The 27724-nt window shown below is 36.0% G+C and overlaps 1 protein-coding gene across 3 annotated transcripts in view; it reads right to left on the reverse strand.

The window, feature by feature from the left end:
• Nucleotides 1–27724, reverse strand: part of THOC1 (THO complex subunit 1) — a 54825-nt gene that overhangs the window by 2576 nt on the left and 24525 nt on the right. For all 3 annotated transcript variants that reach the window (XM_087439018.1, XM_004421033.3, XM_087439019.1), the window contains exons 10-18: nucleotides 27436–27544; nucleotides 26104–26235; nucleotides 9937–10037; nucleotides 8417–8483; nucleotides 8168–8218; nucleotides 8006–8076; nucleotides 7487–7582; nucleotides 6847–6912; nucleotides 2397–2480 (exon numbers count right to left, since the gene is read on the reverse strand). In XM_087439018.1, coding sequence (XP_087295144.1) covers nucleotides 2397–2480; nucleotides 6847–6912; nucleotides 7487–7582; nucleotides 8006–8076; nucleotides 8168–8218; nucleotides 8417–8483; nucleotides 9937–10037; nucleotides 26104–26235; nucleotides 27436–27544 — 777 coding nt within the window. The remainder of the gene's footprint in view (nucleotides 1–2396; nucleotides 2481–6846; nucleotides 6913–7486; nucleotides 7583–8005; nucleotides 8077–8167; nucleotides 8219–8416; nucleotides 8484–9936; nucleotides 10038–26103; nucleotides 26236–27435; nucleotides 27545–27724) is intronic.

Consider the following 27724-nt stretch of genomic DNA (forward strand, 5'->3'; position numbering starts at 1 on the left):
TAAATCTAACTGAGTTACAATCATGTTAATTTAACCAATATTTGGTTTTCTGTTTATGTAACACCTAAACTTTAATTCACTCAATACCAACCTCAGTGAATAAAAATGGCTCCAAAACTAAAAGGGAAACATCTAATAGCCAACACAGTAAACAGTGATGCCAAGAATAGGATCCATGAACTATTCCCTAATGAAGCACAGCAATAGGTGGTACACAGTTAAGGTGATGGAAACCTCAGAGAAATTCTAAAGCTAAGGTTCTGGAAATGGGCAAGCTGCAGAAGAATCCAGAGCACAAATTTATTTCATTTATGAGTCTTTGCAAGTCATTTGGAAGTTCCCCTCAAGTTCTTAGAGTAGCAACCTGATTTATTTAGTCTCCTCTTATAAATCAGCCTCATTACCTTTGAGCTGGGCTGGCACATGCAAAACTACCCCCAGACACTGGGGACTCTTACAAGTTAACACCGTGCTACGAGGCTTTGCTAAACAGTTCCGAGTCTTCCTCTCTGACACATTTCTGTTTAAACAATTTGAATCTTCTAAGCATTTTTAGAATTCCCTGTCAGTTGTACATAAAAACTTTCATATTCTCCAGAGATCCACACCATTCAAGTTCTTAAACCAATTTTAGAGAACTGTTACTTTTAAGAATGAATCCACCTAGTCTTATCTAACAATGATCAACCAACCATTCATTTGATAAACACTTGTTGAGCTGGGCACTCAGGAGTCGTGGAGTCCGTAAGTGCACCCTGAACACTCGAGGCACTAAAACACTGCCGTTAAAAGCAGGGCCTCTGAGGCCAGAGTGAGTTTCCTGGCTCTGCCATTTACTAGCCGAGAACTAAAGTAAATTATTTACCCTCTGCCTCAATTTCCTTAACTGTTAAATGGAGATAAGAACAGTTTCTACCTTAGAGGTTTATAAGGTAAGTGCTTAGGAAGTACCTAACACGTGGAATGTGTTGGCAAGCATCATTATTGATAATCACACAAGATACAAGACAGTTTCAGACAGTGGTAAGGATGAGAAAAACATGAGAAATGAGAATTTCAGATGGTGATACATGCTATGAAATACATACAACAGGACTGCATTACAGGGGGAAAGAGAAAGAGCTTCTTGGCCAGGGAAAACTCTGAGGCAACATCCGAGATGAGAGCTGAAATGAGAGAGCAAGCCATGGGAACACCCTGGGGGAAGTATCAAGCAAAGGGAATAGCAAGTACAAAGGTCCCGAAGTGGAAAAACCTTTGAGTTGAAGAACAGAAACAGGGCTGGTATGGTTAGAGCGGAAAAAAAAGGAGCAAAGAGGAGACCTAGTTGGAGAGGCAGGTGTGAGGCAGATCAAGGAGGTCTTTTAGGCCCCAGTAAGGAGTTTGGGTCTCATCCTAATTTTAATAGGCAGTCACTGGAAGATTTTGAGCAGATCTGACTTGTGAATTTAAAGACTGCAGGCCAATGCATGGAGAATTGACCAGAAAGTCCCTAGTTAAGAGGTCACAGTAATTCTAACTCAATTCTAGTCACAGCACTCTTTTCACTAAGTGCTAATTACATGTAATGCATGGTTCAAAGTGAACCATCTTAATCCTCAGAATAACCCTGTGAGATGGGTGCTTTTACTATTTAACAGATGAGGAAAGAAGCAGAGAGGGGTTAAATTAGCCCCAGTAGTCTAGCCAGTAAGTGGTAGAGAGTCCGGGGATTGGACCCTTAAATCACGATGCCATGATACCCGTTGAAAACCATGGGGCTGTGTGGTGTCACCTAGAAGATTTAGATGAAGCAGCAGCTAAGACTGAGTCCTGAAGTTACTCCAAAATTTGAGAGTTAGGCAGAGGATGGGGAGCCAGCAATGGAGACTGAGACACAGTGAGGCAAAAGGAAAAACAGTAGGAGAGTATAGTGCGATGGATGTTGAGAGAAGAAAACGTTATCTAAGGAGGGAGAGATCAACTGGTGAATGCTGCCTAGAGGTCAAACACTGAAGGGACCTTGACAAGAGCCATTTGAGTGGAGTGAGGGGGAGACACCCAGCAGGAATTGGCTGATGAGAGAATCGGAGGTGAGGAAATGAAGGCAGTAATTAACAACTGTTGGGAGATACTGTGATTTGAAGAGGAACAGAGAAAAGAGGTGATTTGGAGGGAGATGTGACCTCAAGGGAGATTTTTTCTTATTTTTTGAAACTAGTGTGACTCTAAGTCTTGCTTGTTAGTCAGTGGGAATGGTCACTGAAATCAGGATGTGTATTAATGTGAACTTGGTACATAAACTCACCTAAGAGGAAAAGTACTATGTACTGTTTCCCTTACTAAGCATTCTAGTATATATACAATTCCTAAGAAAAAATATTAGAGAAAATTAGCTCATGAGAAACCTTACTTACTTATATTCATTTTCAACCATGTTTTCAGGGTCTGCCTGTTCAATGGCTTCTTCAAAGAATTCCTCCAAAGTTGGCATGTATTCCCTGGGCATTAAAAAATAACGAATGAGGATGATGTAAATAATAAATACTCATAAAATGGTAGCAATAAAAGATTCTAAAGTTACCCACACTTGAGTTACAGTTAGATTACTTAGGAACTCATATTTTTAAGGGAGATAAATGACTTTAAACTTCTCAAAGGGGACAATAAAGAGGGGGCAGTGTGGTACTATACCATATTATATATTATATCACACTAGACAAAACAGGGCTCACACTAAAATCCCAACCGGACTATCATTCACAAATGTCTGGAACCATTTGCTAGTTTTCAAATTACTATATATTGCAAGCAATCAGGACGAATGCATTGAACATCCCAGGCTTTTGCCATATCTGCTTCAGACTTCTACAAACACTACAAATACAATTAAGAGTGCCCCTGCGCCTCTCCCTAATCTCGTTCTCTCTCCCCAGAGGGAGCCTCTCTCCAGAATTTGGTATTTATCATTCCCGTGTTTTTTTTTAAATTAAATACAGATTGTTTTGAACTTTCTATCCTGCTTGTACCCTTCTACAACACAGATTTTTCTGAAGTAGGCCTTTGTTGATACAGTAGTCCTCATCCTTATTCTAATGCCCTACATATGGTAGTCCATTCTATGAACACGCCACAAATTATCCATTCTCCTCTTGATAATTAGTTGGTTTTTGCTATGACTATGCTAAACAAACTCTTGTATCTGTCTCCTTGTGCAGATGAATAGTTTTCTTTAAACACTATTGCCTTCAAACTTCCACTGCAACCCACAATAAGAAATTCATTTTCTATTGCAACCCAATACACATACATATATGCAAGTACGTGTATCACATAAGTAAAGCTAACGTTTCACAAAAGCATGTTGCGCTAAAAAAAAAAGAAGGCTGGTTGCAACTACTAAATTCACTTCACCAATCAGTGTTCTCAACTTGAAATTTTAAAAGAACTACTTTAGAATCAACCCACCTAGGAACAGAAATGCTAGGACTTAGGGTGTGCACATCTTTAACTTTCAGTTATTGCCAAATTGTTTTCCAAAGTGGCTGTACCAATTTTAGGCTCCCATCAGCAGCACTTGCTAATTATTTTTATCCACAATTCTTACATCTTGGTATTTCTAAATTATTGAATTTCTTGGCTATGAAACTGCCTGCTGTGGTTATTATCTGCACTTCTGGTTACTATGAAGTTGAGCATCTTTTCATAGGTTTATTAAGGTTTTCACTTCTGAAATTATTCCTTTGTCCAATTTTCTACTGGGTTGACTTTTTTCTCATAGATTTGGCAGGAATCCAATTTTATTTATCAATCTTGCTAACAGTTGATTTTCCTAGTCAAAAAAAATCTTTTGGTTTTGTTGATGCTATTATTTGTTTGCTACTTTACTGATTTCTAATTTTATTTTGCTTTCTTTGAGTTTACTCTGTTCTCTCAGTGTTGGACTCTTAATTTTCAGATTTTACTTTTTAAAATCTATAAACACTTAAGGTCATAAACTTCCTTCTGTGTTCTATTGAAGTTAGATCCCAACAGTTTAAACATACAGTACTTGATTATTAGCATTTAGTTCTATGTTTTCTAATTTACATTATGATTTCTTCTTTGATTCAGGAGTTATTTAGAAATGTTTTAAAGCTTTTAAAGTATTTTGTTTGTTATTCATGTATAATTTAAATGAATTTGTGTTTTCTGTAAGACTAAGCCTGTTAATTGTCTTATTAAATCCTAAATACTAAGTTTTTCTTACCTGATTTATTAAATACTGAGGAAGTATTTGGTGTCAAAATTCTAGTAAAACACTTAGTGTTAAGAGTCAAAATTCTTCTACTAGATGGATTGGTCAATTTCTCATTCTAATCCTGTTTTTTGAGACTACATTTTTAGGAAATAAAGTTTAGAACATTTATATATTTCTGATGCATTTTTTCCACATATTTATGCATTGACGGTCTTTATTTATTTATCTTTGTGAGGAAGATCGGCCCTGAGCTAACATCTGCCAATCCTCCTCTTTTTGCTGAGGAAGACTGGCCCTGGGCTAACATGCCCATCTTCCTCTACTTTGTATGGGACGCCGCCACAGCATGGCTTGATAAGCGGTGCATCGGTGCGCGCCTGGGATCCGAACCAGTGGACCGTGGGCCGCCGCAGCGGAGCGCGCGCACCTAACCGCTTGCGCCACGGGGACAGCCCCTGATGGTCTTTATTTTCAATAATGCCTTCTAGAAGCCTTTAAGACTTTTCTGTCTGACATCAATATAACTATAACTCTTACATCTTATTTTATTCTTTCAGTTTCAACTGTTCCATATCTTTATTTTTTAAGGTGTGTTTCTCGTAAATAACACAGACGGACTTTTAAAATATAATACCAATTTCTGTCTTTGAACCAGAAAATCCATTTGCATTTATTGTTATTATATGTTTGAATTTATTTTAACTATACTGTTTTAAGCTCTTACTTGTTTCTTATGTGCTTTTTTCTCCTCTCCTATCTTTTATTTGACTACTTGAATTTTCTATATTTCCTTTTTTCCTCAATTTGTTTCTTCTCTCTTTTACACATTTAGCAAGCATGCTTTACTTAAGTAAAGCTTAAGTTATCCATGATCTCTATCTTCATCTGTAACATTCTTTAATTCTGATCACTCCTTCTTGTATTACATGTCACTTTTATCAAGTATATGAGTTTCATCTTTTTAAATAACTCCCACATTAGTAATGATCACTGTTTCTTACAGTGAGTTCCTGATCAGATTTATTCATGTTTACCAATGTCTTTGCATAGCAATCCTTCATGTGATTTACTCATTGTTTCTGGGTTTAATTTCTTTCTGACAGCTTTTTTAGTAAGGACTGCTGATGGTAGACTTTAAGTTTTAGTCTGAAAGTAACTTTATTTCTCAATCACTCTTGACTGACCCACTGTTTAACTTGTTACACAATTCTGGGTTGATACTTGCAACACTTTGAAGCTATCATTCCACTGTCTTCTGTTTTTTTTTGTTCTTGAAGTCTGCTTGTCAGTTTAATTGTGCTCTTCTGCAGGTGGTCTGGTTTTTCTCTCTGGTGACTTTATTACAATGTGTAGAGATATGGATTTATTCTGTTTATCCTACTTAAGACTTGTACTTCTTGAGCCTAGGAATTTATGCCTATTCTCAGTTCTGAACAATTCTCAGTCCTTATCTCCTGAATTACTGCCTCTTTCTCATTCTTTATTATTTCCTTCTTTATTAGATGTTTGTTGGACCTCCTCATTCTGTGGTTCTTCACTCTTACTCGTTCATATTTTCTAACTCTTGATCCTACTGTACTGCTTTCTGGGTAGATTTCTTTATCATTAATTCTTACTTCACCTGTGCCTAGTCTGCTGTTTAACCTTAATTGTAAATTGTGTAATTCAATGACTGTATTTTCTTATTGCTAGAAATATATTTTTAAAATTCACTTGGTCCTTTTTGAAAGTGTCATGTTCCTTTCTTTTATTTTCCATTCCTTCTTTTATGTCTTTAATTGTCTTAAATACACTTATTTTAAGCCTTTATTTCATGGTTTTATTATCGGAAGAGGCTGTCTACTGTTGCTTGTTCTGTTGCTTCTTATTCATGGTAGATTGTTTTCTTGAATGTTTTAAGTTTGGATGGTGAACTTATTCAGACTTTTATTTGTAGGATCCTTGTGTGGCTTAGGTTGGAAGTATGACCTGCAGAAAGCTTTATATCCTCAGTCTGGGACTTTTCAGCTCACTCCCTTAGCTTGGAGGGTTCCTTTTTACTGCTGCTAGTATAAAGTTAAACTATAAGACTGCATTACAGCAGACTTGTGGTTATACTTTCTCAGGGAATACTTTTTCCTTTACCTTTGTCCAGGTAGAAATGGACAAGCTTCCTTGTTTCCTATGCCAGTGAGCAAGTCCCTCCATCTCCCACTCTGCCCTTCTTTTACAGATAATGTAGTATGTCAAGGTCCTCAGCTTCATTCAGGGGAAACTCAGTTACAAATTCGTGCAGGCCTAAGGCCTTATCTTTTGTCCTCTTGTGGCTGTTAAAACCCACTTTCCTGGTTCCCAGAAGTGGGAATCATCTGCACTGCTCCCCAGCTAGAAGCAACCACATTAGTTCATACTTTGGTTTTTACTTCCCTCTTCTTTTGTGAATCCTTATTTTTTTATGATTTCTAAAATTATTTTATCAGCACTTCTAGGTATTTTATGGTAGGAAGCCATATTCTGCTGTGGCAAAGTTAACCACAACAAACTTTTAAATTTTTTTTGAGCTCTGCTTATAACTGACAAAAAGCTCTATTCCGCTCTACTTAACATTTGAGGAAAGCAACACTTAAGGTGAAACATTTTAAACTTGCCTTGTCTCTGATTTACAGGCTTCCATATTATCAGGGCAGAGATTCCAAAGCCTTGTTAATTCTTCACTGCAAAATAGACAGATACATAAATAAATACACTTTTTATGGGCACCATCCTCATATGCATTAAAAATACTTAAATAGTGGATTTTTGGGTGGTGACAGAATGAGTTTTAATTTTCTTCATTTATTTTTGGTATTTAGCAAATTTTCTATATAAACCTATATTTAATGATAATCAATAATCATTACTTTTTCCTAAAAATATTCAAACCCAGTATAAAGCAATGAATAGTTAGCTGGAAGGTAAAAGAAATTCAACAATTATGGTAACTTGCAACAACTAGAAGTGAGCTGGATCAACCTAACAGCAACTGTTTTTGGTCTCTGACATGGAGAAAATGGCATAGCCTAGAGCCATGGATTTTGGAAGCAGGAGACAAAATGGAAATTTGTCTAGTTGCATGAACCTACATAATGGGCCCTAGAGATTGATAGGGTGTGGTTTGCTTTAGTACCAATATGTACCAAACACACAAAAAAACTAGAAAAACACAAAAACTGGAGAGTTCTTATAGTAACATCTTCAAAATATAAAAAAAACTAATAACATCTCACGTATGGAGATAGTTTAACCTACTTTCCCATCAGAATCTTTTTGTTGGGTCCTTTCCCTAGGAAGTCCTCTGGTGCTGTTCTCTTCCGTACTATTCTTGTTGGCTTGGTATCTGATGTTCTGTGGTGAACAAAACATAATGGAATTACAAATGGACAGCAGAGATGGAAGAGTGTTTAATGTAAAACAAAATTTAGTTATTATTTTTTTCCTAAAAAAAGATGAAAGCTTTCTATTACTACAGAACACTCATCAGACAGAAGACAAAAATGCCACACCAGGAACAAACCACAAAGAGTGGGTATATAGCATTGTTTTCAGTAATTAATAATAAGTCAGTTTGTTCTGAGAACTTAATGACAAGAAATTTGAAGTAAAAAATTCAAATAGAAGTAATTCAAAGTGGTTGTATTCTTATAGGAGTTCAAATTACATTTTAAAATGAAATACATATACACATCTATACATAATGTAAAATATTATCATGTCAAACTATATTTTGAAATGCCTTTCTCATATTGCTTGAGATGAGTATATATTTACCTTTCTTTCACAAAACTTGGGCAACCTTCATTTTTCCATGAGTTCCAGTTTTCTTCAGTGTTTAATATATGCTGGGAAAAACAAAGAAATTACATTTGCATAATGGAAGCCTTTGAAATTCTATTTGGTGCTAAGAAGACTATGTAAATATAGTACACATACCTCTACCATCTTTGAAAATCTTTCTCCATCAGGGGGGTTTTCAGATAGTAGCTGTGATTAGAAAGAATATACTAAGCTTTCAACAACTTTCTGCATCATAGGAGTGGTTTGTAGGCAGAGAACCAAGAAGTGTTTGTGATCTTGTACCTGAGCTTAACTTTATCCTTATTTTCCTATTTGGGGCTGAAACAAAGAAAATTCTAAATTTCCATTTTGTTCAATCATGGGTTTGTTGCAGGTTGAACTTACTTGATAAACTGATTTTGTAGTATCTTCAATCCAGAGTGATTGCTCATCAGTTAAAACATAGTTTGAACTGGGGAACAAAGCAATAAAAACATGCTTGAGTTACAGCACTGGATATTCAATTCTAAGGTTTATATACTGTCTTGAAAAAACACAAGGCATGTAACGGTACGTCAGCCATACTGTAAACAGTGTCAAAAATTACCAAGATAAGAATAATCACAAATGAGAGGATTATAAGATCAAGTTTTTGCACTTCATCCTCAAGATAAGATGCTTAGAATTGAAGACATGAAGGTGTATAAAGGAGAACAAAACATTCAATTAATCAATCTGATTAACTATGAACAGAGCAAAAACTTCTTAAAATAAGTTTAATGTGGGATGAGACAATATTAACATTCTTCTACATAATGCACATTCAGACAAGGCATACTACATTTCTTTAAAACACATTCAAAATACAAAGAATAAAAAACCCAAAACCCTCGAGAAGGCCGAAGGCAGACCCAAATTGTTAATAGCTGCCATTAATTCAGCTCTCGCTATGTTCTAGATGCTTTATACCCATCCAATAAATATTGATAGACTATCATGTGCCATGATCTGAGCACTTTACATGCATTATTTGTTTACTTCTCAGAACAAAGAGGTGTGCATATTAAAGAGAGACTACAGAGGCTCAATGATTTGACCAAGGCCATAAAGTTTGAATTCAAAACTAGGTCTGGCTCCAAAGTCCTTGATCTTTCTCCTAAAACCTCCACAATAGATAGGAGGATAAGAAATAACACTTTTGAGTGCTTGCTATATGTTATCTTAAAATTACAAGTCTGAAAGGGCTGAATTACAGCTAGTGAGTGATAAAAGGGGGATTCAAAACCAGCAGGTAGGAAAGCCACATTCTTTATACAACTAATACAACATAAATTGCTTTGCAGACTTAACTAAATACCATCAAGTAACAGAGAACTCTACTTCAGTTATGGGTAGGAGGAATAGTCTATGGTACAGGTGGAGGTGTTCAGAGAGACAGCAGAGGTCCTGATTAGGTTTTCTGAAACACCAAAGAAACTGGAACTCCTCAGTGCTTCAAAGATTTCCTTTATTTTTTTGCAGTTCTAATGTCCTAGACAGCTCCACACCTTGTGAGAGAAGTATTATTGGCTTAGTTTGCAAATCAGGTTTGGAGAAGGTCTGAGCCAGGTGAGAAGGGAATGATGGAAGTCCAGAGCAGAGACCTGCACCCACCAATTCACTCAGAACTTCTATGAAGCCCCAGCACTCAGCAGGAAAGACTCCCACTGACAGCAGAGGTATCCAACATCTTTTCTCTAAAACTAATATCCTAATGTCTGGTATCTCTAACCAAAGCCCCTGATTATCTAATGTTGCTGCAAAAGAAATGTTTCAGGGATGTGACCCTTATACATAAAATGAGCCTCATATGTAAGAAAAATACATCAAGAAGCAAGTTCTCTTTGCTGCTGTTTATAAATCATTTACTACCCATATGAACTTACCTTTTGAATTTGACCTGCCCCTTGAGATATTGGAATAAAATGAGATACTGCAACAGGATGTGTCGACGAAAGTTACTGTCGCTCAGTTGTAAATCCATCAACTACTCGAAAAACAAGCACATACACACACACACACAAAACAACACATCAAATTCAAGTTCTGCTTAAGGGTACAGGTTATGTTATTACAGAAATGGAAGATTTCAATTAAAAAAACATTTGCTAAGAGCTCACTGCAGGTGAGGCATTATTGCACAAGCCCCAGGACAGAGTACCAAAGGCTTCATTTAATTCACAGATGATTCTTAACCTCTAATTCCTTCTCATTTATTTACCATGAGCACCAACTCTGTTGCAGGCACTTTGTAGGGCTACAAGAATGAGCAACGTCCCTTGTTGTTATGTTGTTTATCTGTGTGGACCTCTCCATTAGCCATTATTTCTTTACATGTGGGAAAGTGGCAGCCTTTTACTTTTTTATATTTCTGCCTTACTTTATCCTGACTTCAGGACTACAGATAAAACATTGCTATCCACCAATACAAATATTTCATGGCATAAAATGTTTTTTTTTAATAAACAATTCTTTATTAAACAGTGAAACTTAAGTTAGTTTTTTTTTTTTTTTTTTTGTGAGGAAGATCAGCCCTGAGCTAACATCCATGCTAATCCTCCTCTTTTTGCTGAGGAAGACCAGCTCTGAGCTAACATCTATTGCCAATCCTCCTTCTTTTTTTTTCCCCTAAAGCCCCAGTAGATAGTTTTATGTCATAGCTGCACATCCTTCTAGTTGCTGTATGTGGGATGCCACCTCAGCATGGCCGGAGAAGCAGTGCGTTGGTGCACGCTCGGGATCCAAACCTGGGCCGCCAGCAGCGGAGTGCGCACACTTAACCACTAAGCCACGGGGCCGGCCCAAAATGTTTTTTTTTTAAATATATTTTAGAGAAAATTGTATCATACTTGTATTATCACAGAATCTGGATTAGAAAGGAGGTGAAGGTCATTTATGAGGAAGTTCTTCAACAGCCCTGCCACCTAGCTGGTCTTCCTGTAAGAATGACCTCCAGTGATGAAGGCAATTCTTCTGATTATGTCCCTAGAGCGCTGAAGGAAAGCTGAAGTCTATATCCACAAACTTGTGCTGCTTCTGCCTTCCAGACCTAGAGCAACAATGGGAAGCTGACTTCTTCTAAATGAATAACCAGTAAGACAACTGAAAGCCCTAGGAACTGGTTTCCAGTTCAAGGTCTCAAGTTCCTTTGGCTATGCTTCCATCTACTAATGCAGCCTAACATTCACCAGCCATTACATTCATTAGCCACTTCTTCCACACAGCTGGCTCTTGTTTAAGCAAACCCCATGCCTTTTTTTTAAACATATGATTGGCCTTCCAGCCGGGTTTCCCTCACCTTCAGGGATTGAGTATTTGATTCTGTTATTTACCATATCAACTACCCCATTCCAAACTGACAAACTGAATGGCATGCTCCCAGTCTTCCTTTCCTCCACCTCCTTGGTGACTTTACTATCCCCGCTTGGGCTCTCAGTTCCTCGACCTCAACTCCACTGACAGTCACAGCTCCTCTACTTTGGCCCCCCACTACCATGGCCACACCTAGTTATCACTCACCCAGCTCTGAAATCTTTAATTCACAATCCTCTCACTACAACCTATTTTTCCAGGTCTCTCACTCAGTCATCCCAATGTACCTAATACTGAGACCTTAAGTCCCTTGGTTCCTCTATTTTCTGCCTATCTGTTAGTACCATTCTGTTTTTACTCTAATCCTATTTTAGTCTAGATAAGGGGTGGCTAAACTTTTTCTTAGAGGGCCAGATACTAAATATTTTAGGCTATGTAAGACATGAGGTATATTATGGATATTATGTAGGTACTTATGTAAACATTTAAAATGTAAAAAAACAAAAAAGAGGCAGTGGGCCAGATCTGGCCTGTGGGTTGTAATCAGCTGAACCCTGGTCTAGACTTCCTGGTTTATCTCTTCAACCATTTTCTTGACAACCTCCTCAACATCCTTGTCCCATACTTCTGTCATATCTACTAAGCAAAATGGCAACCCTGGCTCAAACCAACTGTCACCTTCTCAACACCAACACTAAGGCTTCCAATCTAGGCTGCAGGTGAGGCTGCTTGAGAGAAAATACAAATCACACAGCTATGCAGATGGTATCACTGCTATGTTACTCTCTCCAATTTAAGACTCTTTCTTGTCTCTAATCAGCAATCTTTCTTTATTCTCCAAGGCTAGTCTCTCTCCTGTTGTCCACAGCAACTATTTCAAACCTTTTCCACTTACCAAAACACTGCTTACTACCCCTCTTGCTCTCGGTAGAAAACAACCTCCACCTTCAGTGAGAAAAATTCATTAAATTGGAAGTTTCACCTGCACTCACATCATTGTTTTCTTCATTTCTTCCGTCACAAGATCCTCATTGCTAAAGGTAATCCTTCCATCTGGACATCCCAACTCCCAAAGTTAAACGAGTTCTATCAGTTAACTGCCCCGGTGCCTGTATCTTCAACCCTTCCTTCTTTCCAAGCTCCTTTCCATTAGCATTAAATAACTTCTCTCAAAGAGATCCTACAGCCTCACCTTATCGTCCCTGAACAGCAAAGTTCCTTGAAAGAACTGGCTACATTCACTGTTTCCACTTCACCCCTCAACCTGCTACAATCTGTGGCTCTCTGGTTCATCAATCCACTGAAAGTGTTTTTGCCAAGATCACCAATGACTTATTTGTTGTTAAATCCAATGAACACTCTTTTCATAGTCCTCATCCTACTTGATCTGCTTGGCTTCCACAAGGTCATACTTTCCTAGTTTTTCTCCAATCTCACTGGCTATTCTTCAATCTTCTTCTTCTCCCCTCCTCCCTTCCTTCTCCTTTGTTGGTTTTCTTCAGGATTCAGTTCCATACTTTCTTCTCTTTCCAGTCTACATTCTCCTTCAATTACCACATATAAGCTGATAACTCCCAAATCTATACTCTCAACCTAGATATTGTTCCTAATCTCCACATTTATATATTCAAAAAGCTACTACATATCTCTACCTGAATGTTCAACTGACACTTGATTGGATTTCATGTCCAAAATAAAACACACCAATTTTCCCCACAAAGCCTGGTCTTCTCCAGTGTTGACTAATTCATTAAGAGGCTCACCATCCACCTATTTTCCTAAGCAACTCTAGGAAGACTTCCTGGAAAAAGCAACAACTATAAACTACAGGAGCAAACCTAAAGTTGGGGAGTATGTGGGAACAAAGAAACAGTAGGTACAAAGACTCTGAGCCAAGTAAGAGACTGGCCTGTTTGAAGACCCTATAGTTTAATCAGTCTGGAGTAGAGACAGGAACTCCTGGCTTGAACAGATGAACTAAAGTGGCTAGGCGCTGTTTAGGAACTCTTTATCTACCTTGAGCTTTAAGTCCCCTCTACCACATTTATTTTTTATGTTGGAAGATAATTTTTTTTGATAGAAACAATGGATTGAAAATAGGAGTCAATAAGACATTGAATCAGAGGTGGGAAGGGACTAGTGTGATCATTCAAACTAACTGCTTCAACGTTATACTTAAGAAAATTAGGCCCTGGGCTGGCTCTGTGACTTAGCGGTTAAGTGTGCGTGCTCCACTACTGGTGGCCCAGGTTTGGATCCCGGGCGCGCACCGACGAACCGCTTCTCCGGCCATGCTGAGGCCGCATCCCACATACAGCAACTAGAAGGATGTGCAACTGTGACACAATTATCTACTGGGGCTTTGGGGAAAGAAAAGGAGGAGGATTGGCAATAGATGTTAGCTCAGAGCCGGTCTTCCTCAGCAACAAGAGGAGGATTAGCATGGATGTTAGCTCAGGGCTGATTTTCCTCACCAAAAAAAAAAAAAAAAGAAAGAAAATTAGGCCCTGAGGAGCTAAAATGACTGTCAGGTTAGCCAGCTAGTTAGTGACAGAGCTGAGACTAAAACTGACCCACTCAACTGTATTTTCTTCCATAATATGTATTTTCTAGTTCTACTTTTCTTTGGTTATTTTTTAAATTACACCATTAATATCATGCAATGGGTCAAATTTTTCTTTGTTGTCTTTGTTTCAAATGACAAAGGGCATTTTATTGTCCTTTTTTTTTTGGTGAGGAAGATCAGCCCTGAGCTAACATCCATGCCAATCCTCCTCTTTTTGCTGAGGAAGACCGGCTCTGAGCTAACATCTATTGCCAATCCTCCTCTTTTTTTTTTTCCCTTTTTCTCCCCAAAGCCCCAGTAGATAGTTGTATGTCATAGGTGCACATCCTTCTAGTTACTGAATGTGGGACGCTGCCTCAGCATGGCCCGACAAGTGGTGCGTCGGTGCACGCCCGGGATCCGAACCCAGGCCGCCAGTAGTGGAGCGTGCGCACTTAACCGCTAAGCTACGGGGCTGGCCCCCTGTTGTCCTTAGGTTTTACTGCACGCCTTAGCTTAGGCCTCAGCCTTCCTGATTATTATTCTAAACCTAAAAAATCTCATGCTATTCTTCTTAGTTATCCTTATGTGCCTTTCCATCAATAAACTGTACATGTAAATAATATTCCTGCTAAAATTAAACTGAAGTATGAAATCTTCCATTTCTATCACTTTAACATAAAACACTTTAAAAATTTGTGCTATAAAAATATTTAGAGCATTCTCATTAATTAAAATCGTACTAATTGGTCATTATTAACACGTCAGCTGGGATCAAATTATCCAGTTTTCAAATTACGAAATATTTTAAATGTTCAAAAAGGTATAGTTAAGTAATACAACATTCATGTCCCACTATCCAGTTACATATCAAATCATAACATTTTTACTAGTTCCAAATTTGTTAAAGAAATACAATCTTATCAAAACTGTTGAAGCCCCCTCTATTATCTCTCTCCTCCTCCCCTCCTCCCTCCCTCCCTCTACCATGTATTTGTTGTTTAGGATTCTAATGCATATTTTATACTATTACTACATATGTAGGTGTCTATAAATAACATATTGAGGTATTCTGCATGTTTACAAACTCTCTGCTATACATATCATTCTGCAATAAGCTGTTTTCACACAATATTATGTTCGAAATTTACACAACTTAATACACACAGCTCTAGTTCAGGGGTTGGCAAATTTCTGTGAAGGGCCAGGTAGTAACTTAACTTAGGCTCTGTGGATCGTACAGTCTCCGTCACAACTGCTTCTCTCTGCTGTTGCAGTTCAAAAGCAGCTGCAGACAATACGTAAAGGAATGGACATGGCTGTGCTCCAATAAAACTCACTCACAAAAATAGGCAGTAAGCCAGATTTGCCGACCCCTGCTCTAGTTCATCCATTTCAGTGCTTTAAGAACTCTATTGTATAAATTTACCACCCAGTCTCCTGCTGGTGAACACTTAGGTTGTTTCCAAACTTTCACTTACAAACACATAATTTACAATGAGTCTTCTTACATATTTCCTTGTGCATGTGTGTGTGATTCTCTAGGGGCCACATCTAGGAACAAAAGTTTTAACTTCACTAGTTATTATAAAATTGCCTTGCAAAGTGGCTGTATCAATTTCTAATTGAATCAGAAGTGTATGAAAATTCTCCTTTTCCCACACCTTTGCCAATATCATTTATTGTTAGGCTTTTTTATTTTCGTCAATTTGATAAGGGTGAAATGATTATCTCATCATTTTAATTTCTTTGGCTACTAGAGATGTTTAGCATCTTTTATAAGCTTATCAGCTATTTAGGTTTCTACATCTGTAAGTTACCTGTTTGTACAATCTTTCCAGTTTTCCATTGGGTTGTCTTTTTATCAATGGAATATTCAGAATACTAATCTTTTTCAGCTACGTAGGTGGTGAATATCTTCTCCTAGTTTGTGGCTTGTCTTTTCACTTTATATATGGTATCTTTGATTATTCAAGACTTTTAAATTTTAATAATAAATGTATTGATCTTTTCCCTCATGATTTGTGCTGTGACTCAGGAAACCTTTCCCTACTCCAATGTATGTATTTTATATTTTCTTCTAAATGTTTAAAAGTTTTGCTTTTCACATTTAGACTTTTAATTAACCTGGAATTGAGTCTTGTACATGTACTAAGTTATGGACTGAATTTTATTTTTTCCATATGGATAATGAGTTGTCTAAGTAACACTAAGAAGAATCCATCTTTTCCTCACTACTTTGTAATGTAACCTCTTTTGTATATCAAACTTTCCTAGTTTGTGCTTTCTATTGTTCCAGTTTTATTTTTTTTTATTCTTTATACCTGTACTAATAATTACCTCACTGTTTTAAATACTAGAGCTATACAGGTCTTAATATCTGATAGGGCAATTGTTCCCATCTTTTTCAAATTCTTCTTACTCTTGGCTTTTCACTTTTCCATAAAAACATTAAGATCAACTTTCAAGTTCCCTCAAAAAACCTGTTTGGATTTGGATTTGCTTCAAAATACACTGAATTTATGGATACATTTGGGGAGAAGTGGCACTGGGTCTTCCTGTCTATAAATGAAGTCACACCTCTCCAGTTTTATAATTTTCTCTATGAAGATTATTCCTAGGTATTAGTTTTCATTGCTATTTTGAATAACATTTTGTAACTGGTTACATATAAGAACACTACTGATGATTCTCTTGTAACCTTGCTGAAGCCACCTTAATTCGAATAGTTTGTTGGTTCTCCTGGATTTCTCTGTACATGATTATATAGCCTTCAAACAGGGACAGTTCAGTCTTCTCTCTCCCGTACTTATAACTCTTATTCCTTTTTTGTTTTCTCTCATTGAAATGGCTAGGTGCTCTATTGTAGTGTTGAACAAAAATATGCTTAGTAGACATTCGTGCCTTGTTCTTGAATTTACTGGGAATACTTCTGAAAGTTTGATCATAAGTATGATGCTTGCCATAGAGTTTTTATCAACCCCCTTAATCTTAGAAAATTCCCTTCTACTTCTGTTTTTTTAATGAATATTAGATTTTACTGAAAGAATTTTCTTGGCATCTAACTGAGACGATCATACAGTTTTTATTTAAAAACTAATCTGTTGACTTGGTATTACATTAATCTTTCTGATGTTGAACCATACTTATATTCCTAGGATAAATCCTATTTAGTCTCTATTTTAAAAAATAACTACATTTGGGGCCAGCCCGGTGGCATAGTGGTTAAGTCCACACGCTTCAGTGGCCCAGGGTTCGTGGGTTCAGATCCTGGGCGTGGACCTATGCACTGCTCATCAAGCTATGCTGTGGCGGCATCCCACATACAAAATAGAAGAGGACGGGCACAGATGTTAGCCCAGGGACAATGTTCCTCAGCAAGAGGAGGAAGACTGGCAACAGATGTTAGCTCAGGCCAATCTTCCTGACCAAAAAAATAAATAAATAAAAATAAAAACATAACTACAATTGTGAGTTTTTAAAATATTTTTTTTCATCTCTATTCATAACTGAGATTGATATATACACTATTTTTCTTGTTCTGTCCTTATTGGGATTTTATTTAAAAATAACACTAATCTCATATAAGGACCTGGGTTGCTGTCTCTGTTTTTCTAATCTCTGAAAATGTTCATTTATAGTAAGAATCATCTATTCCTTGAAGTGCTGATAATATGTGCCTAAAAAAATCTGGGCCTGATGTCATTTTGATTACTATTTCTTTGATAGTTATTTGTTTATTCAGGTTTTCTACTTCTTTGTAAGTCCATTTTGGTAATTAAATTTTTCTAGAGAATTACTATTTCATTCGATTTAAAAATTTATTAGCAGAATTTGTTCAGAATATATTCTCTTACATATTTTAAATAGCTCTGTATTTTCAATTAGGCCCATTTTTATTGCTAATATTGTTTATTGGTACTTTTCACTTTTTTCCTTGGTCAAGCCTGCTCTATAAAATTTTTAGAAAAATTGTTTTTATAAAATTTTTCTTTTAAAAGAAACAGCTTTTCATTTCACTGGTGTGTTCTATAGTTTCTTTATTCTATTTCATTAATTTGTGCTATATTATTTACTTCTACTTTCTTGAGGCTTATTCTGTACTTCTAGTTTCTTGAATTGAATTCTCAATTCATCTGTCACTCTTAAATTTTTCATTAATGCCTTAAATGCTGTAATTTTGTCTTTACCTTTCAGTTTATTTGTAACCCAAATTTGACATATAATACTTACAATTTTGCTATATAATACCTTTATAACAAATTTAGAATTTCCATCGTGATTTCCTCTTGAACTTCTAAGGAATGCTTTTCATGTTTCCATTCATTTACTTCTTTTTAAACTATCCTTTTTATAGTTCTAATATAATTTCACTGTGGCCAGAGAATGTGTTCTGCATGATATGAAATCTTTCAAATTTGCTGAGACTTCTCTTATGACCTAGTACATAGTCAAATTTTGTGAATGTTCCATGTGTACTGAAAAAGAATGTATACCTGTTTGCTGTATACAGGTTTCCATATATACTACCTCAAACTTATTACTTTTTTGTTCAAATCTACCATATACTTATTAATCTTGGTCTGCTTGATTCATCAGTAAATCAAGATTATTTTTATTGTTCAAATCTTCCATATACTTACTGATCTTTAGTCTGCTCGACCCATCAGTTTTTGATGAAGGCACTTAAAAATATCTCACTATAATTATGGATCTGCCAACTTCTCATAATTTTACAAGTTTCTGCTTAATATATTTTGGGATATATTGTTAAGTGCATGTAAGCTCATGATATCGTCTTGGTAGCTTGTTTCTTTAATATGTAGTATCCTTTATCTTACTTTGCTTTTTGCCTTAAATTCTATTTGGTATTGATGTAGCTTTCACTTTGTTGGTACTTGCCTGTAACGTCTCTTTCCATCCTAATATTTCAACTTTTTTGAACAGTTTTATCTTAGGTATGCATCCTCTGTGGATACCAATTATTATATGCTCCATATTTCATTTGTTAAATTTCTTGTGTTCTTTTCTTTTCTATACAAGTGTTAGGCTTCTTAGGTCTATTTTTCTTCCTTCTTAATGCAAACCAATGGAATTACAAAGCTAAGCTACGCAATGCAAGTGAAGAAAGGGTAAGATTCTAAGATGCAAAACTATTTAAAAGAAAAACACTGCTCCCTGGAAGACAAATATATCAATGACAATCTAGCATGTGGGAAGCCGAGAGCATCTGCATAAATGTGAATCTATGTTTTACTCTTGAGTCCTTAGTGAAGTAGGCTTCTACTTGCCTTATCTGAGCTGGTTTAGAATGTTTCCTTTCCTTGGCATAAAAGTGCTCCTGTATAATCTCTAGTTTGCCTAGTAATTTCTGATAAAAATAATCTATCAAGTTTAATATTAATAATTTTGTCTGTTGACTGAGGGTTAGACTCATTTTTTTTTCTTTTTTTGTGAAAGCCCACTGAATTGTGTGTCAGGGAGTAGGGAAGCAGGCAGCAGTCTTTCTAATGCAAAAGTAGGATGGCTGCAGGAGTTGCATATTTCTCAAAAAAGAAATGAGTATATTGTACAAAACTCTGATCAATTGTGTGTCTTGAGAGATTTCTAGAAAAGTATAAAATCTCTCAAGTGTACTAGAGTTCCTTCTTAAATTATTTAAAGGCACCACCAAGCTCTTATATAATCCTGGGAGAGCTGTTAAAACTCTCCTCAGACAATTATGAAATCTAGCCAAAACTCCAAATGCTTTGAGTATATCCATTTTCTCTCAAAACTGGGAGAAAATACAGGTTCCAGAGTCATTATGTTTACTAAGTTAGCCTGATTTAAACTTTTAATTTTCACAAATGAATTAGATGCTAAATTAGGGTTTAGAGGACTAAACTGTAAAATGGTTTTCTCCCTGGAATAGGTACCTTCCATATGTCTGATTCAATTGAATTATAAAACATTTGGTTTCTCAGAAGAATATATAAATAATTGTAAAAAGACTAAATTATCAATTTAAATAGTATTCCTATTTATAGTACTAATAATTTTTTTTAAAATTTCCTTTAAAAAAAAAAGTTCTTAAAAAAATGGAAATCTAATTTTAGTTTAAGGATCTCAGTTTCCCTGATGAGTTACAAAATATACGTCCACTGCCAGGCAGGAGATGTCGCGTCTCAGCCCTTTTTCTTTAGTAAAAAGGTAACTTACAAGTACAGTCACAAATTGAAAGGTTTTAAGAAACCCTCCTGTACTAATACTTCTGAGATTTAGAGAATTGTAATATTTCTTAGTAAAATATATACCAAAAATTTAAATTATGATCTCTTACCCTTATACTCCTAAGTAATGTAAAACACAAACTATTTTAGCAAACGCAAGACTTCTTTTCTGCCTTCAAAAGCCTAAATTAAACAAAACTTCTCAAACAATATAGGTTCTGTTGTTACCTCTACTAATATGCAGGATTATTTAAATATAAATATGGGTGAACAACTAAATCAAACTGTGCTTAAATAATTTAGCCAATATCTATATACTGGTTTTCATAAACCTCAGACAACACTGCAAATTATGTGACTCTACAGAATACTGCTGTGCTATCTGATAAAGTTTCAATAATCTGTGTTTTCCTTAAGAAACTTCTAAAGAAATTAAAATTCAGATATGGAAAAAAATAAAGTACCTAACCACTATTCAATTCCTATGTGTTTTTAGCCTAAGTCTCTCTGACTACAAACACATTTGTTCTTCATAATACTCAAATTAAAATGATGAAATCAATTAAGGTACACTTTTAAACATACTTGATAAAATTGTTTTAAAAACCAGAGTTTTAAAACTTTAAAGCATACTGTCATTAAACATATTGTTTGATACAGTAAAACGTGTATTAAAGTATATTTAAAGTTAATAAGCAGTTATATATCATAGAGGAGGGAATCTGATTAACTGAGAAACAAAATTAAGTCTCTGGGTATGCAGTCTGTTATCAAAGATAGTAAAATGTTCTTGGCTCTGTATATGTTCTGTCCAGGTGACAGTAATTATTGCCCTCATCAGAGAACATTTTCTTTTCAAAGTTCTATTAACATTTATAAATATACTGACTTCTTTATGCTTTTGTGCAAATTGTTAGTATGTAGTGCTTGTAAAGATGATGAGAGCTCTCATTTCTAGAGGAGCCAACATTTTTAATGGTCCTTCTGCTATAACTATTAATAATTTTGATTACTCTAGCTAATAACATAGCAATGTTGGGCCATTTCTTATTCTATCTTTGCTCTTATATTTATCTTATCAATTAACTAGTCTCCTCTGCCAATTCTTTTAGACTTTGTCCTTCTTCAGAATTAGGCTCCAAATCTAGAGCTTACATCGGCAGGGTGTCTTTCGCACCCTCACTGTCTTTAGTCTTTCCTAGATGGCTGTGTGGTAGCACCAAAGAATTTACTCTTATCTTGCTTGTGGTAACCATGGCTTCACTCACACACAGAGGGGATTCTAAAAATAATAAAGAATGATGAGTATGCTTTACATTTTTCAATATGCTCAATGATATTTAAAGAGCTGCCCTATTTGTTAGGCCCACAGAGTACAAAAGTGTCACAATAAAGAGGGCAACTCATGCCTCCCACTTCGAGGACCATTTCAGGTTGATTTTATTCACATAAAAAATGTCAATCATATGAAAAGGTTTTAGTAATTGCATTTACCTTTTCAGATGGATGGAAGCATACCCATACACTAAAACTGACATGAGTGTCAGCAAAAGACTTCAAATGAATTGCAAAGTTCATAAAGCCCTAAAGATTCATCAATGCCTTCCCTGCTCACACAACTTGGACTCAGCAGAAATAGTCAAATGTCAAATTAGAATTCTGAAAAATAAACTAACCCAAGAGTTTGTACATAATTCAACTAAAGTGGCTAAACACACTGCCTATAGCTCATATGACAATGAGATCTACAGTAAACAGAAGATTTGGTCTCTCTCCTTAGGAAATAATAATGGTAGGCCAATAAAGTTTGTTACTTCCTCAGTCGCCACACAAAGGCCCAACACTGACGTGCTAGATAGTGTTGTGTTAGATTATTTCAAAGCCCAAATCAAGTCTGTCAATCATTCTAATCACAGCTGTGAGAAGCCCTACCAGTTGACTCAGACGGATGGTGTCAAGACATAAAGCCTGATGACTGATTTACATCAAGGTTCATCAGCAGAAAACAGCACTCCAATCTTTCTGAGAACAGCTAAATGCCTATATGATTTTTAAAGTGTAAGGCCTTTCATCCTGGATCTATAAGAAAATGTCAGCCCTACCCATTTAACGGTTTTTTGCTATTAATTTCTTTTTCTCTGGGGAGCACAGGGACCAATGATCTAGTTTCTACTTAAATTTCAGACCACGGTGACAATCTATAGCAACCTCATGGTAAAGTCCTGGAACTACCTGGAGGGCTGGCTCTATCTCTGGCCTACAGACAAGGAAAACTCAAGCTGTGTTCCAGAGTTGTCCAAAAACCTCTCAGATCGGTTTAAAGGGAGTCCCATATGAAACAACTGATGAAACTAAAGAAAATTATACAATAGTGTTTAGCTGCCTGTTTGTCAACAGGAGGGTCTTACTTCTCTGTTCATTTGTTCCTGACGAGGATGTAATACATTTCATAAAGGAACAGACCTGTCTTTGCCTTCACTAAATAAAAATTGAGCCCTGGCAACCTCTCAAATATATAGAGACAATAGGAAAAATTTAAGGCAGAATCACTATATTGATAGCTTCTTTCACTGTACTGATAGCTTCTTCTATACTTCAATATGGAGATTTCTCTGAAAATGCACAGTCCTGCTGCTATTATTAAAATGTCCTTGGAAATGTCATTTGTACAAAAAAAGTCTTTTAAGACATCCAGAGTTTTGAAATAGCTGTCATATCCTGAGAAGTGTAATAACTTGTAACTCCTAAAAGTATAGAACTCTTACTAGTTGCTATATTTGGTAACTTTTTTGCCCTGATAATATTATTTAAATTGACACCTCAGCTTTCTGAAAGGTATATCTCTTTCAGAAGGTTCTTTGTTAAGCTAGAAGAAGAGCTTTGGGATTTTCTTTCCTCCTTCTACATAGGGTAAGATAAAAATTTTGACTTCTTTATTCAACCAAAGAGTTTTATATGTTTGCTTCATTTAAATTAATAAATATAGCTGGACTTTAAAAAATCCAATCTGATAATCTGTCTTATTAGGTAAATTAAATCAGTTTACATGGTTATTACCAATATATTTGGACTTATTTCTACCCTCCTTTTTTCTTTTTTCCCTCCCTTCCTGCCACCTGTTGGATTTATAAAGTATATGCCTTCTTGTCCCTTTTTTTTTTTTGAGGAAGATCAGCCCTGAGCTAACATCCTTTGCCAATCCTCCTCTTTTTGCTGAGGAAGACTGGCCCTGGGCTAACATCCATGCCAATCTTCCTCTACTTTATATGGGAAGCTGCCACAGCATGGCTTGACAAGTGGTGCGTTGGTCCACACCCGGGATTTGAACCTGCGATTCTGCTGAAGCGGAGCACGTGCACTTAACCGTTACGTCACTGGGCCCACCCCTCGTCCTGTCCCCTTTTTACCTCTTTGCCATTTGAGAGCTACAAGTTGTCTTCCTTTTGGTGGTTTCCGTTTTAATATACATAATAAAGTCTAAAGTTATTCAGTATTCTTTTCTTCCTCCTGAAGATTACAAGGACTGTAGTATATGCTTAAATTACTCATTAAAACAGCTCTGATTTCCCCTCCCTTACTGTTATTGTCATCTAGTTTAAATTCCATATTAAAAAAATTTTTTTTTTTTTGTGAGCAAGATCAGCCCTGAGCTAACATCCATGCCAATTCTCCTCTTTTTGCTGAGGAAGACTGGCCTTGAGCTAACATCTAAGCCAATCTTCCTCCACTTTATGTGGGATGCTGCCACAGCATGGCCTGACAAACGGTGTGTCGGTGCACACCCAGGATCCAAACCCAGGCTGCCAGCAGCAGAGTGTGTGCACTTAACTGCTACGCCATGGGGCCGGCCCACACCCCCCCAAATACTTTTTAATTGGTTATTATGACTTTTTTGTTTTTAGTCAACAGTAAATTTACTGTTATATTTTTCAATATTCTGTCCTCACCATTGCTTTCTGTATCCCATTCCTTTCTTAAGGGTTCAATTTCCTTCCTCTTGAAGACCATCCTTTAGTAGTTTTTCAAAATGAGGGTCTTAGAGTGGTCTATTTTCCTGGTCTTTGAATAAAAAATGTCTATTTCCTCCACGGTCTTGAGTACATTTAGCTGGCTATGAAATTCTAGATTGACAGTTACGTCTTTTTCCTCAGCACTTAAGTATTTCTCCACTGTCTGCTGGTATCTATTATTGATATCTGTTAAAAATCTGCTAACAGTCAAATAGCTGCTTCTTTCCATTATATTTGTCTTTTTTTCCTCTTTGGTGGCTTTTAACGTTTTCTCTTTATCCCTGCAGTTACAGCATGATGCATAGAAGTCTGGATTTATCTTTCTTTACCTTGCTTGACAGTTGCAGCACATGTGTAATCTGAGAACTTGGGACTTCCTTCAGTTCTTTTCAATATAGTTTCTCCACCATTCCCTCTATTTTGTACTTTGGAAATCCTATTAGATATATGCTGGAATTTCTCAGTTTATCCTCCATGGCTCTTAACTGCTCTTCCATGTTAACAAAAGAATCTGTCTCTTTGTGCTGTATTCTGGGTGAACTTCTCATCACTATTTTCCATTCACTAGTTCTCTTATCATCTATGTACAATCTATAGTTTAATTCTGTGTGCTCTTCTTTGGTTTCAATGATTATATTTTTTATTTCCAATCTTCCAATTAGTTGTCATATTCAACTGTCCTATTTCATTGCTGCTGAAAGGTTTCAGTTTCACAATTTCTCATTCTCAAAAGATGCTCTATCAACAATTATCTCTTGGATTATCCAAAACATAAGTATTTTAAAGTCTTGGTTAGGCTGTGGCTCTGAAATAAATAAATGTATATCCGAATAGTTGATTTTGTTGGTGATCTTTCTTAGCATTGGATTTCTTTATGGATTTTGGAATTTTAATTTATCAGAGAGTTTTGAATGGGAGGCTTTTGTTTTGGGATGTCTGTTTACTTCCCCTTCTTTCTCTCTGTACACACCCTTTCCTGTCTAGTACTTTTGCATTTTCTTCCACTAGGGCCCCTGGGCCCAAGTATGGAAAAAGTCTTATGATGACTTTTTGGAGCAGCAGTTTTATGAGAATATTGGGGATAGCACATATGTGGTCACAGAGCAAGCAGATGGACACAAAGCTGTGTTTTTGTTGTCCCTAGACCCACAACTTCCTGTGAAACCATAGCTCTTGGCAGAAGACTGGTAATACTCTTCTTAGCTTCTTTTCAAAAGTGGGTTAAGTTCCACCCCACTCCCTGGTTTCAAGCAGTGAATTTGGCTCTGGTCACTGGTCCCACATGGAACATATCTGATCTCTGTCACTTCTAGCCAAACTACTGGGTGCCACCACCTGCTTGATAGAGTCCAGCAGGCTCAAGGCTTCAGTTTTGCTCACTGCTTGGCATTTCTGGTCCATGAAGATATTTATCCTCTTTCTGGAAGCCCAGCTTTGTCTTTTTGGTTTTCTCTTTTTATATTTTACCTGTCATTGCTATGTGTTTGGAGCAACGGGAGTGAGTTGAAACAGAAACTCAATGTGCTATCTTGACTAGAAACTTACATATCCCTTAGCATTATATCTGAACAAAATTTAGTTATTAAACTGTATAAATAAGATTAACAGGAAATTTTTAAACCCCTTATTTGTACTGAAATGGCAAACTAATTACAAAATATTTTCATAAATGCAAATGAAATCCTAACCTGAGCTTCAAAATATATACACTTCAAAGTAATTAAATTGCATTTATTCTAAAATAAGTCTACAAAACAGACAATGCAGAACAACTTTTTCACCTTTGAAATCAAATTAGTCTTACTTGTGCAAGGAACAAATAGGCCTCTCAAACTAACATTTATCAGCTCTAACCAAAAGTAAAGTAAGAAATACTTGTATTGAACTTAACTTAAAAAGGATATTGGCTAAATAGAAAAAAAAAAAAAAAAAGACCATTTCTTATTATGCTTAGTGAGAAAGAAAGACCGATACCTTTTCACTTGTTAAAAATTTTGCAAAGTATACATGCTCTCCTCCTGTTTTCAGTTCTTCCAGTTTTTTCCTTGAGGCTTGAGTATCATCTAACTTATAACTCTTAAAAACAGCTAGAACTTCTTCAGAATACTGCAAAGTAAAAATTTCCATTAGTTTTATTTGGCATTGTTGCCCAAAAATTTGTTGAGTGCTTTTCTCTATCAAAATACCTAGAATTTATTCCCTGTTAACCATATATGCATATTCTAAGGCACGTTAAATAAGAAAAATTATGATAGCAAAATGAGAATAAACCTATTTTGCATGAGATTTCATGGTATTATAAAATAAGTAGGAATAAATTCTCTACTCATGAAGAAATGTGATTTCTTATGCAGTTTGTGTAAGGGGTAAACAGAGAAAGGAATGTTTTCAGAGTATACAGAAATTTACCAGTGAAATTAGCTGTTTAATCAGCTGTGGAAACTCTCAAACATTTCTTGTGCTAAAGACTGTGACCAAATAAAACAATGATGTTAAGTCCTATCCAGTTGAGGGACAATTCCAGATGATTTCTCACTCACCACTTAATATGAATTTGGATGGTGGCCTCCCCCCTCAAAAAATATATTGCATATAAAATAAAAATTGTTAAAAATAACAGAACATACACCATGCTACTTTTAAGAGCTACCTATTAACCTTGGGTTTTGTTTACAACAAAAAAGGAGGACTGATCTTTAAGTAGACAAGAAAAAGAATAGAGAGAATTCTTATAAAACAGGAGTTAGCAAACCTTTTCTGTAAAGGGTCAGACAGTAAATATTTTAGGCTATATGGTCTTAGTTGCAACTACTCAAGTCTGCCATTATAGCACAAAAACAGCCACAGATAATACGTAAATGAATGGGCATGACTGTATGCCAATACAACTTCGTTTACAAAAACAGGCAGTAGGCGGTTTCTGGATTTGGTTCAAGGCCATAGTTTGCAGACACCTTTTCTAACAGGAAAGCTAAAATAATTTTGTGCAAAGTAAAGACAGAATGTATTCTGCAAAAATTCATCAATTCACGTTGATGGTTCTCATTATGTAAAAAAACCCAAGGTTGCAATTACTAACTTTTAAATCCTCAAGTCATTTATAAAGTACTTCACAAAATCAGTTTATATCAATCAGTTAACTGTAAATATTAATTTACAATTTAGCCTCTGTGTATTATGAAATAGGTATAAAAATGTAAGAGGTAGAATCACATAGTGAAAAGTAGGCTGGACAAGAGCAAAGTTTTGGCTCTGCCACTAGCTGTAAAATATTGGGCTTTTGGTAGTCTGTGACGGGCAACTCACCTTAAGAAAAGTTTTCCATGAAATCTTCTCATAGCACTGCACAGGGTTCCGAAAGTAATCCTGAAGTGACCAGAATTTTCGGTACAGGTTGTAATCAATTGGAATGGAGCTAATAAAATAAATGTTATATTAAATAAATCATTTAGGTTACTTTAGAAATATCTCAAGTGCTCTTAACTTTTCTTGGGTCACCTACTCTTTTACGAAGCTGATAAAAGCTATGGCCTCTTTCCCCAGAAAAGTGCACATTCATGAATACTTACCTAAACTTTTATAAATAACTTCAGGG

Source organism: Ceratotherium simum, chromosome 14 (assembly GCF_057802395.1).
Source record: "Ceratotherium simum simum isolate JZ-2026a chromosome 14, ASM5780239v1, whole genome shotgun sequence".
Lineage (NCBI taxonomy): Eukaryota > Metazoa > Chordata > Mammalia > Perissodactyla > Rhinocerotidae > Ceratotherium > Ceratotherium simum.